The sequence below is a fragment of the Galleria mellonella genome, unplaced genomic scaffold (genome assembly GCF_026898425.1).
Source record: "Galleria mellonella isolate WM207_F2 unplaced genomic scaffold, CSIRO_AGI_GalMel_v1 utg172, whole genome shotgun sequence".
NCBI classification, from domain to species: domain Eukaryota; kingdom Metazoa; phylum Arthropoda; class Insecta; order Lepidoptera; family Pyralidae; genus Galleria; species Galleria mellonella.
In genome coordinates this window covers 2,918,159-2,931,189 of record NW_026442015.1, presented here as the reverse complement: position 1 = coordinate 2,931,189, position 13,031 = coordinate 2,918,159, and the positions used below count along the sequence as shown (strand labels likewise).

General features: G+C 31.1%; 1 protein-coding gene across 1 annotated transcript in view; it reads left to right on the top strand.

The window, feature by feature from the left end:
* LOC113514205 (scavenger receptor class B member 1-like) overlaps positions 1-13,031 on the top strand; it is a 46,698-nt gene that overhangs the window by 18,502 nt on the left and 15,165 nt on the right. The window contains exons 3-4 of the mRNA XM_026898215.3: positions 2,309-2,472; positions 12,870-13,008. Of these exons, the coding sequence (XP_026754016.2) occupies positions 2,309-2,472; positions 12,870-13,008 (303 nt within the window). The remainder of the gene's footprint in view (positions 1-2,308; positions 2,473-12,869; positions 13,009-13,031) is intronic.

Below are 13,031 nucleotides of genomic sequence, written 5' to 3'. Positions count from 1 at the left end.
ACGTGATGAAAAATTTGCAGGTAAATATTACCTACATACCTGCTTCTTTATTGTCGATATTTCGACGTGGATTACACTATGTCGTGGTCACGATAGAACTGTCGTTATGGTGCAATCGGCAATAATTATAATATTATAATTATTTTTACTTGCAAGTTTTTCTTCGCATTAGGTTCTGAAAATTCAAATATGTATGTGTAAGCAACGCGAAAGGTTAAAATTAATCAGTGATAAGCATTTCATAAGTTTATAGAATATACTGCTATACTATTCATAGTGGTCACAATTATCTAATTATCTAATTAGATACTGCGCTGGCATGTACTCTTTCCCTAAGAGAAAGACCTATGTTCAACAGTGGACGGTTAACAGCTGATATGAAGATGTACTCTTTACATACCTATTGGACTCCGACTAAATATCGGTTCAGTGTTCTCATTTAAAATTCATGTCAAAAAAAATTAAAAGATTAACAAAAATAACGTTAGATACGAATTGTAGATTCGAAAGCATTTAGTGCAGAAGATGGTATGCTGATAATTAATAGCTTTTAAAAAACACGACAAGTAATATCATAAAAAAAAAGTTTTATTGAAACGGATTATACAATGACCATTGTTATCACGTAACTTGGTAACAAGTTAAAAATACTTATTATTATTTACACATCGCGGCGTCGCGTCAATAAGTACTAAAACGTTCTTATTTAAACGATTTTAAATCAAAACTAAATGCGATAATAATTTTAAGAACATTATTTAAGAACGGTTAAACTTATTCGGCACATTTTTGAACGTTTGTAATAATTACTAATGGAATATGAAAATTTTTAGGGTAAGAAAATATAGAATTTAAAAAAAATGGCTGTCATTTTATATTATATAATAATAAATATAACGTGTTCTCATTACAAAAATTGACAAAGATTAGACCTCATTATCCCGTATACAGTGCTTAGTTTCGTTTGACATAAAAATAACACCTTCAATCATGGCTAAATATGGGGCCAACACTTAAAAAGAATTATTAAAATTAGGCAAAAAAGTAAACACAAGCGAATGAAGGCCTTCCTCGTGTTAAATCACATAAAAATTAAGCAATATAGGTAAAAATTTAATAAATATAGCGTGAATTTACTGGGTACAGAGGAATAACACCTGAGTCCTCGGGAATGGCAACGCATGGGGAGTATCATGAGCGAAACAGTATACTCTGTTATGTCCATGACACTGCTCATGTCTATAGGCGACGGTTACCACTTTCCATCAGGTGGACCGTCAGCTTGATTGCCATTCTAAGTTGTATAAAAAAAAAATCTCGGAGCATGAAGAGAAGGATTATCAATATTGCGTTGTTAACTTACACAATATTAAGCATTCATACATACCTAGGTATGTACTTAGATTTCTGTAGTAATATACCTATGATTTATTGTTAATTACCATACCATTGGATGATCTTGTAATAACTCTGAAACGATTATTGAACACGGTACATAGTTTACGACTTAATCGAGCTAATTTGTTATCATTAAATCTTTGTCTACACAACTAGGAAATATTCATCTCAATCAATGAGTAATTGTAAAATAATTTAGCATTCTCTAAGAATACGGAAAAAATGCAACCATTCTAAAACTTTAATGGTCATTTTTTATTGTGTAATTTATACCATTCACGCAGACAGCATGTATCTGTAACACAGGTAGACTTGATTAAACCTCAAAAATTATCAAATTTATGTTTGAGTCATTAACAAATGATTGTCACTTACCTCGTAATTCAGAAGGCACGTACAATCTTGATCTAGTAAGCCTTACAAGTACTTAGAATAAGTTGTACTTATTCTAAGATTTGTTGCGTTTGTTTACATCGATGCGTTTGTATGGTAAGCTAAGTTTCCGAAATCAATCACATCGCCAGGAGGTGCAGCTTTCCACACAAAATATTTAGGTAAACGTAGATTGCATAACTCACACTAGACACTCCAACCCCTCCGAACGAGTCATGGAAATTATAGTTTTAATGGATGATCATAAAATGGTAACCCCATGAGGGATGATAGATGAGAATGAAAAGGCAGGTCAGTTAAATGAAGGATGTATACACCTGTAATTTAACACTATGGTTTCCAGAGGGAACCACGTGGATATCAACCTGACAGGATTTATTGCTAGCTATGGTACTGGTAGTCCGCATTACTAACAATTCCACCCATCCCCCATAGAAACTATTGACACCAGATGGCGCTGGTTAGCCCGAGTAGCACTAAGCACAGATAGTAAATAACAATGTATCTACGTTCCCAGAACATGGTGATCCGAAACAACACGCTCTCGTTCTCGTTATGGCGGCAACCCACCGTGCAGCCCGTAATGAAAGTCTACATCTTCAACTATACCAACTGGCAGGAGGTTAGGGACGGAATAGAAGAGAAACTGCACGTTGAAGAAGTTGGACCGTATGCGTACTCGTGAGTATACATATATTATATATAATATGTATTTATTTATAACCAACTAATAACGGGAAACATAACGAAAAAAATAACGGAAGCTTGATAGTTTCCCAATTCGCAAATTCCAAAATATATATATATATATATACGAATATATAATATACATATATATATACACACACACACACACACACACACACACACACACACACACACACACACACACACACACATATATATATATATATATATATATATATATATATATATATATGTGTGTGTGTGTGTGTGTGTGTGTGTGTGTGCAGCAATATATATATATATATATATATTGCTCCCTTACAAGATAACTTCCATACAGATTATCTTATAAATACAGTTATTAACGGACTATATTATATATATTTATATTTTCTTTATAAACGAAAATTATATGTATATATACATGTAGACAGATATTAAATAGCTCAAAAAAAACTTATATCTAATCCTACTATAACATTACAAAACTACTTATTTGTGTATTTGTCAATTAATTATCTTTTATGAATGAACGTTTCGTCGGAATTCGACAAAGGGGTGATAAGATAAACGATTCGGAAATGTCCGTCTGTTCTGACATTAGAATACATGGGTTTATCTATTCGTACAGTTAATAGTTCGACTATAGATTGGTATTCAGAAATCTCAGAAACTTATAATACTAATTGGCTTTAAGTTTAGTTTACTTCTGAGATTGGTAATCGTAATAGGTAATATGGAAAACATTACTTACTGCTCACGTTACCTGTATTCCGCTACTTTGTCCGCGAATCAGTAAATACAAAAAGTATCTTGTGTGTGCTAAACAATCTAATGCCAAAAACCAAACAATATTAAAGTATTAGTAAGTGTATGTGAATTGTAATATACCTAACACCTGCCTCATTGCAATTGTTTATGTATCTAGTTGGAATTTAATTATATCGATCATTTGTATCTGGAGGTCTACCATGAAATGAAATTCCGAAATTTCGGGCTCAATTTCGTGTTTTTGTTCGTATCAAAATCGACCCAGTAAATGCAGTTTAACATTTCGTTCATCATAAATCCTATTTTAATAGTCCAAAGGAACGATATTTTAACATTTTTAATAATTTTAAACAGCATGTATTATGTAATTTTAACATCAAATTTCTGTTTCGTTCGTCCCCGAAATTTCGGAAAATACTTCATGGTAGGCCCTCTGTTTATAATATTAAATCCTATCACCATAGGTATTTAAAAATTATAAAAATTTTCGTCGTGCCTTCGATCAAAAAATTCTATCCAAAAGATGGCTGGAAGAGATCGCTTATAGAGATAAAGCCACCCATTGTTTTCTCAGTCTGACTATTTCTTGTAATTGTTTGTATCTATAATAAGTTTACAACTGTAATTTTTTTGAGGAAACAATAAAGAGTATCTATCTACTAATATAATAAAACTGTAATTGGACTATGTTTGTATTTTCATACGAGTAAAGGATATTTAAAAAAATTTGATAAGAGGAGTCTAATAAGAGCAATAGAAGCCAAAACATTTTTTTTTAGGATTTTTATTAGTCTGTTTGTACATATGTACTGAAAAGAGTGTATATGTTTATTGTAAAAACTACTGCACCAAATTGAATGCTGTTTTAACAATTCTATTTTAAAAGGTCTATTTTCAAATATAGTGTATATTTTACTTTAATACCTCATCTAGAAATGATTACCCACTTCCAAATTACACGTAGAAATTCCAAGCATTTAATAACACCCTATTTATAAAATTTATTAAACTGTTTTTAAATTACGTACGAATATTTATATCAGTCATGCCAAAGTGTCGGTATAAACTTACATAACTATATATCCAAAAAATACATATATACATATACGCCCTCTTGGGACACTTCAGTAAAATACAACGATTCGTCCGCCATATTGCAACAATATTTTTTTATGATACCATAAAATATATCTAATTTTGGCTTGTTCATTACACCATAGCTTGTTATGTGTTATCGATATTGGCTGATACTATTACGTAGTAGGAAGTGTTCTATGTTCGGGAGACGACTACTAAATTGTTTGTAAACAATGAAACAAAAATTTGCTGTAAAAACTCTATAGTCGTTTTTATTAATGTTCTATAATCAAAATATTAAATACAAAAATATAACAATATAATAATTTATGACAGTTCGCTGTTCTCTTCAAAATTTCACATAATACATACATTTTATTATTCATCAAACTGAGCTTATTATTTTTAACATTCGAGACATTTTATTTTTATCGAACCTAGCTTATTATTTTCAACAAAATTCACATAAAATCAATGAACGTTTAAATTTTTTATCTATACTTTTTCTATAATCTATACTAATACTAATATTTTATAGAGGAATTATTTGACTTTCTGTGTGTTTGTTTGTAATGGATAAATTCGAAAACTACTCAACCGATTTTAATAATTATTTCATCTACAAAAAGCTACATTATCAATGAATAACAATAACTATATATTATTTTCATAAAATTGGAAAATTCTACGAAAGTCGCAATAATGTAACACAAAATGTCAAAATATTACCTGTCAAAGCTAGTATAAAATACATATTTATCTATCTATCCATGAGAATCCGGAGCGTATCAATTGTACTTAAATATAAGAACTGCAGCAAGAGTTTATTAACTGTCTGTGACAAACAAAATAAACACTAAAGTCTTTAATATGTAGCATTCACTAGTTGTGTACCGCAAATTTACGCTGTCGAAAACGTTATTTTCAGTATTGTGAAGTTTATTTACAGGATATAAGTAGATATAAATATATTTCTGTCACCACAACTATATACCGAATGTGTACAATGTATTACATACATATTTTTCCTTGATTGCAAAAAAAAAGGGAAAATTTGTATATTTTATTAATAAATTATATTAAAATTATTATGTAAGTTTTGACGGTATGTTTGGTGCAATGTAGAGTCTAAAGGTTTCTCTTCAGACTATACATTGCACCAAATATATATAAATGATACAAGTACATACAGTATACTAAGGAACATATATTAAAAATATGTGTAATATCTAGTTTTTTTTTTTTTTATTGTAACAGGGCAAATGTGTGCAATTCTGTCAAATAAGTATTTAGCGAACCGCGCATAGACCATTTCACAGTCGCTTTTTTTGTAACTTTGTGACTATCACGATTCAACATATGCAATATATAATAATACCAACCCCTTAAAGTCACTTACCTGCACCGCGCTTTTAATTCGAGCATAGATAATATAATACTATACATTCGGTTGTCCCGTCGCTCGTATCTTTTTTTTTATAGTTCAAGGTGCACTTGTTCAGGCTTCCTGTCCTCGCTATTTCGCGAGTGGCGGGATGCCTACTCTATTGGTCAGATAGAGTATATATATTTGGAGATAGAGTGCAAATTAAGGGACATAAAGTAATATCGACGGCCTAAGACTACTACGTCGCCTGTACCAAATAGCAAGGACACTTACTTCGATTAAATGTACCAAACTATGACAAAAAAAAACCATAAAGGATATAGAGTGAAAGTACTTAAATTGTTTGAATGACGATTAGTTGGTATTATTATTGCAAGTCACAAATTATCACAAAACAATTGTTTACTTTGTGATGGTCCCCCCCTTTGTATGAGCACCCTAAATAATCTAACTACCCTCTAAACTAAGCTACACATGGAAAACCTACAAAGCCTAAGAAAAAGCCTACGAAGGCTTAACCTAATGAAAATCTAATGAAAACTTACCCTAAAGAATGGCATAACACCCTCAATATAACCCCATACCTATATTGCCTTATACACCCCAAACATCCTATGAATCATATAAACCCTTACAATAAACACATAATATTGAACAGATCTTATAGTAGAACACTTGATCATTGGCCAGATAAATAAATGTGTGATCGTCTAGTAATGTAGGACCCGTTGTGTGTGTAATAACCAAAAGGTTCTTTAATTGGTATATGATAGGAGTTAAATAATGAAGATGATTGATAAGTCTTTAAGGATTAAGAATAATTAATGAATTATACTCATAATTCATGTAACTAGGAAGTTATGTTAATTTAATAGTAAATCACAGTATAACTGTAATAATAAAAAAAATGGGGGAGCGGTCGGGCCCCTCACACGCCCGGACCAGTGGAAGACTTTCCAACTATCTATAACTCTTCCTCCAAAAAGGTAGGGAAGGGTATTACTATTTATTAATGCACTCTGATGGTAATAAGGGAATGAGTATTCTCAGTTCCAAACCAAACATAAGTACATTTACTTCAACATTACAGTGGCTCCACCAGCCCCACGATGCTTCCAGTATAAATTAGTGTTTGCCAGAGGCAAACAGATCGGAACTGAAATCCCAGGATCACTCCGACACGAGAGCTTACTCATGGGCGATGACCCTTTCAGTCCTATATGGCGACATAGAGATCACCCACTAACAGTACGAAACTGTTTCCCAGCGTCACCCTGTTACGAGCTTACTCAATGGGGGTTTCCCTTCGGCTCCACAAGAGATCAGACCAAGAAGCGAGATCACCCAGACACCAGAACTTACTTTGATGGGACATAACCCTTCGGCCCTATAATGTGACATTAGAGATCACCTGTGAAGACAGTCCGATAGAGATGAAGATTTGTGTGATAGGGGATACCTTCCACACCCCGGAATTGGCCAAGCCATATAATGTTGATAATTGCTATATCATAACATAGCATTGTCAATTTAATATTATTTACTTAATACCAAGAATACTCAAGGTTCAAGTTACATTTGTTAATTAGGCCAGAGCCTAAGAACGAGTAGTCCAACCCATAGGTCGAGAGCTACTAAAAGTAATGAGTGCTATTGAATGAACTATAAGTCCAGTCAATTATATTTAATATTATTATTGTTGATTAACCACATTGTGAATTAACCAATTATTTATTTAGAGAGATATATCTAAAGGAACTGTAAGTCCTCTAAAAGACACTGATTAATCACAAGTTAACAACGTCTCGTGAAATAACCAGTTGGGTTTCTATAAGTTTGAGGACACTAAGTCCAACAAGCTATTATTGTGTTGAGAGTAATAGAGATCTTCTGTAATATTTGTAGAGGTTTGATTAATCACATAGTGAAATAATCAGATTAAATAATTATGTAGCTTTATAGAGAGGACTATAAGTCCTAATTTGTTGTTGTCATAAGTACTGATAAATTACACATTAAAGTGCCAGGTCAATTATTATATATAGGTATATAGGAAGGACAATAAATCCTATTTGTGTATGTTGTAGTAGTAGAGGCAATATATTGCATAATTATAATGTGAAGATATAGATTAAATATATATTTGTATAGAAAGGAGCTGTACTATAGTTATACTATATCTACTTCCTTTTAGTGTCTTAGTAAACCTATTTACTAAGAGGATTTCTCAGATAAACAAGTGTTTTAGTGTTTAAATCATCATGATTAAATCCCTAAGAAATTAGGTCTTTAAATAATTATCATATCATTTAAGTGAAATTTCTCATATAAATAATTCCAATATTTCCCCTACAGTTATTATAAAATAACAGAAAATTATATAAATTTTCTATAGACTTAGATATAGAATCATAACGTGTATAATCTCCTTTTGTTTGACATCTGTCATATTAATGACGTATTGAATGACGTATTGATGTATTGAATTGAATTTTGATTATCTATCTCAACTGTCAACATAACAAATACTAGCAAGTTTGTTTATTTGTATTTGTTTAATATAATTAAATATAAAATCATCATATATCAACCGTAATATACAACTAAATTATCAGTGACATAAATAATCATGGTTTACACCAGAAATAATTAATAGTATCCAGTAATGCTGCAGTTTTATATTCATATCAGTAGCCAAGCTTACTTTCAAATTCAAGAATGAACAGAAGATTAGAAGTTTAACATTCTTATTGCAATTGTACTTGCAATAATATATACATACAGTACTAATTATCAAGAACATTCCTCAAATACATGTGTGGTGAAGATTTTCCCAATATGCTATCTATTTGATTTCTAACCTCTAATGTAAATTTATTAAAGAAGTGAATAATCAGTGTTAGTGTTTGCTTTATTGATATTTAAAGTAATTGTCCTAACTTGATATTAATAGGTTCATATCTCCTTGGATACAGCCCAACATATACAACTAACTCGATAATGAAATTTATAAAATACTAATATTATATTTTACTACTTGTATATCTCCATTCTATCCCATAAATATTTAAAATATGTATATTAAATATAAATCCAATAAAGATTCACTAATATTAACCCTGTCTGAACTTGTCTAGTCAATATAGCATAAACAAACAACACACATACAAACCTTATCGCCATGACAACTTTCTTCCTAAATATAAGTAAAATACAGAACTCATACTTGTCATTTAGTACTAATTTTATACTGTACATGAGGTACAGTTACCTAGTTAATAGTAATTATAGTCAGAGAATCCTTTGATAATTTTATTACCACTAGGAATTAAATCCACACCTATAATATCAGCATAATTAAATATTATTAGAAACCAGTAATACACACAAAATTGTTATTATCAGCTTGTTTACTACAATAAAATCAATATTAAAGTTTATAATAAATCAAGACAAAATATCTACTTAAACAATACAGGCTTGTTTACCATAAACATCCCACCGTTACATGAATTTATCTACTAACACAATAATGTATTAAAAGTAATACATTCACATAAAATCACCTGCAACAGCTAAGCTGTTTCTCTGTACATCTGGTGTAAAACAAATTCCCACATGTAATCATGGATAATTAAAAGTATACAAAAGAATCATTAGTACAGTTGACCGAGCAATGGTATGAAAACACTTTACCATGAGACGTTAAGCATGAGCAGGTGTTCCAAATCAACACTGTAATAGTGTAATAAATACAACTATTCCATCATCATCATCGTCTCAACCATCACCAATCCACGACTGAACACAGGCAATTCCCCATAGACTGCCACTAGGAACGGCCCCAAACTCCTGCACCCACCGAGTCCCCACAATACACTTAAAACAGTCACTCCAACCAATGGAGGCAGCCCTCACCACACTTGCATATACAGAGTCGCCACTCAATAACCCCTCTGTCTCATCAATGGTTGTTTCCCCAGCAATGAGACCAGACCACAGCCACCTCAGTCTATTTATCCTCAATAAATAAATAATTTATAGTAACTAGATATGAATTTAGTTAGTATTATAATAGTTTAATAGTTGATTCAATAAGTATTTGCCAAAACTGGACAATTAGAATATTGAGTCAAATCGATGAACTTCTATCAAACGACCATATAGTTGGATTTTGCATATGAGTAGAATAACGTAAGTATGTTTTATTACGGAAATTATATTGATGTAGAATTTTGTTCAAATGTGATTGCATTTAAAGATATATGCATTACCTAAAGGTATATGGACTTGATTAAATACATATTTCAATAGTTCGTGGGAAAATATTAAGTAATATAAACATTGCCCTGTGATCACAGTCAAAAATCTAACTACGTAGTAATAAATGGAACAAGCTCACCGGATTCTCCAGTCTTTCATTGACTCTTTTCACACACTTAATCGGTAGTGATACACTAAGATCTCAAACCCCTTCATCGATCCAGTCCCTCCTAGATCTATTTCCTAGTTATTTTTTTATTTTATTCCGCAGTTCCTTAAAACACGACTCCCGCGCCATTTTCTTTTTCTTTTTTTTTTTTTTCTTCTATTGCGCAATTCCTAAAAAGCGACCCCCGCGCGCCCGCCGATCTGCCGTCTCTCCTTTTCTTTCTATTTTTTTTTTCTCACCTAGTAACGTCATAGATTATGTCACCGAAGGGTAGATATTTCAATAATCGGATTTAGCCTATTATTCGAACTGAACTTTTCTTTAAATTCAATTTAATTATATGTTAACGTATTTTGGTATTTTATATTAAATTGATTATCGAATTTATAAAACTTTAAAGGCTCTCATAAACCTTATTAAACTGTGTTATATGCATCCTTTTTACACCTGATGAGAAAAAGGTAAACTATAATTTGGTTAATATAAAATATAATATATTTTTGTTTAATTTATTTAATTTTCTTGTGACGTCCACTACACTCTGGAAACACATCAAAGGAGTTTCCCTTCTGTGTCAATATTTCATATATGGTAACGTCTTCTCTGTATACTATTGTGAACCTTGACTTTAAAGTTTGTTTATATTAAATAGCTCAGCTTTCGCAGCGGTCACCCATAGGAACCCCTGTTTCTTTTCTATGTACTTATGGTATTAAACCTATTGTACTATAGGTGAACCGTCACAACTTGGCCTGTTACAAATGATACAGTAGTGTCAAGGTTTAAATAGGTATGTTAATTTAAACATATATATTATTCTAATTAGATATTGTGTGCATGTACCTAAAATTAAAGCTAGGTAGATATATTGTCAAATATGATAACATCTTATTTTTATTACTTAAGTAACGTGCTAATTAAATTTTATAAGTATGTTTATACTAATCATAAATTAGTTGAGATACAGCATTTAAATGATTTAATAATAATTCGTAATTTCCCCTATAACTTAAATCGTAGATAATCGCATACAGCGCGGTTTCAGAGTTATTTCCTCCTACGAACATTCAGGCTATGCAGTGAGCTCCCTTCCGAGGTTTTTCCAAGAGACCATAGCATGGGGCACTTCAAAAAAAGGATAAAGAGGTTTCTTCAGAGTCGGCAACGCGCACGAAATGTCCCTGATATTGCAGACATTCGTAGGCTACGGTAACCGCTCACCATCAGGTGGGCCGTAGGCTTGTTTGCCACCTCAATAATATAAAAAAAATGCCGCAAAATTCTATCTATGGTCGTCGTATTGTATTTATTCAATGGACTCCATCGTGCTGTTTATATATTATTACTATTTTTAGTCGATCCCTGTTTTCAAAGTTTAAAAACCATCTATAGTTTGTTGTTACAAAAAGGTCACCGACGTCTATCGTGGCTAAACCGGTATTTTGATTTGAAATCTTCAACAATTCACAACCGCTGAACTTCTTTTAAATTTTCCAAATCGGTTTTTATAAAGCCAAAGTTCTGAGGTAACAAACATGAAAAAAATACTCAGTTTGCTGTAGGTAGATTTTTAATAAAAACCCTAGTATCTTCTTAATTAGATGAAGCTTAATACAATACTTAATACCTAACCTTAATCTGGCGAGATATTTTATAATACACTTTGCCTTGTCTATAAATTTGTAGATAAGTACACCTATATTAATGTTACTTATATTTACTGAACAAACAGTTAATACCTACACATTTATTATATATTTGTGTAAAATTGTATGTTGGTTTCGACATACAATTTTACACAAATATACATTTTTTCTGCGACGTACGAGTAGTTATTAAATTACTTATCACAAATAAATCAGCTCGCTACGTAGCTATAAGCAAAGTTGTGATAACCTCCTTCGTAATAGGCAATAGTAATAAGATAACGAAAGGGTAATATCCCCATTCCAGCCACGAACTGTACGAAAGAATGATGTAAAATTATTAATAAAACAATGTCCATATTTGAGCTTTTAGTCAGAAACTTTCAATAGATTTGTATACTATTGGCAAAAACAATCATACTTCTTTATAGTATTAGTATTAAGTCATAAAACTAAACAATTTTCTTCATGGGATCACTAATCTGTTTTAAGTCTTTTTCAAAAGGAAAAAAGTTCTCAATTCGTCTGAATGTTTTATGTAACTATGTTACATTTTCTTCATGGAATGTTGTTTAATTTCCAAAATAATATCTTCAGAATGTTCATAACTTTAAATTGACGAAGTATGGGTACATCGCAATTATCTTTATTATAATTATTTGTCAATTTTCAAAAACAATTTAATACTTATCAATATTTTTAATTAATTATTTAAAAAGTGTTCTGTTAGCGATCTGAAACGTTAATCATGCTGTAGTACCTATACTTAATAAGCTATCGTTGGAAATTTAGATTTTATTGGTAAAAAAGTATTTAAAAAATTCTAAAACGAAATAGAAAGTAGGTGCAAAATTTTTAACAGTAAATATATATGTATATATGTAAGATATACCATTTATATATATTAATGTTCTAGTTCGTAGGCAGAGAACTTTATAATAATCAATCAAAAATATTAAAATTGTTCAATTGTTTTTAAAAATTTACGATGTAGCTCTAAACTTCAGTAAACTAACGTTATAAATAATTTTAAATCTTTAAATTGTTATTATATCTACATAAATAATTATGTTTACAGACAACAAGTTGAACGAGTGAACATAGGGTTCGACAATGACAAACTAAGCTATCAGGAGAAGAACTATTTCAGATACTTACCCGAGAAATCCGTTGGGGCATACTTCGATAAAGTTTACGTACCAAATCTACCGTTATTGGTAAGTTATTACTTTTATACTTT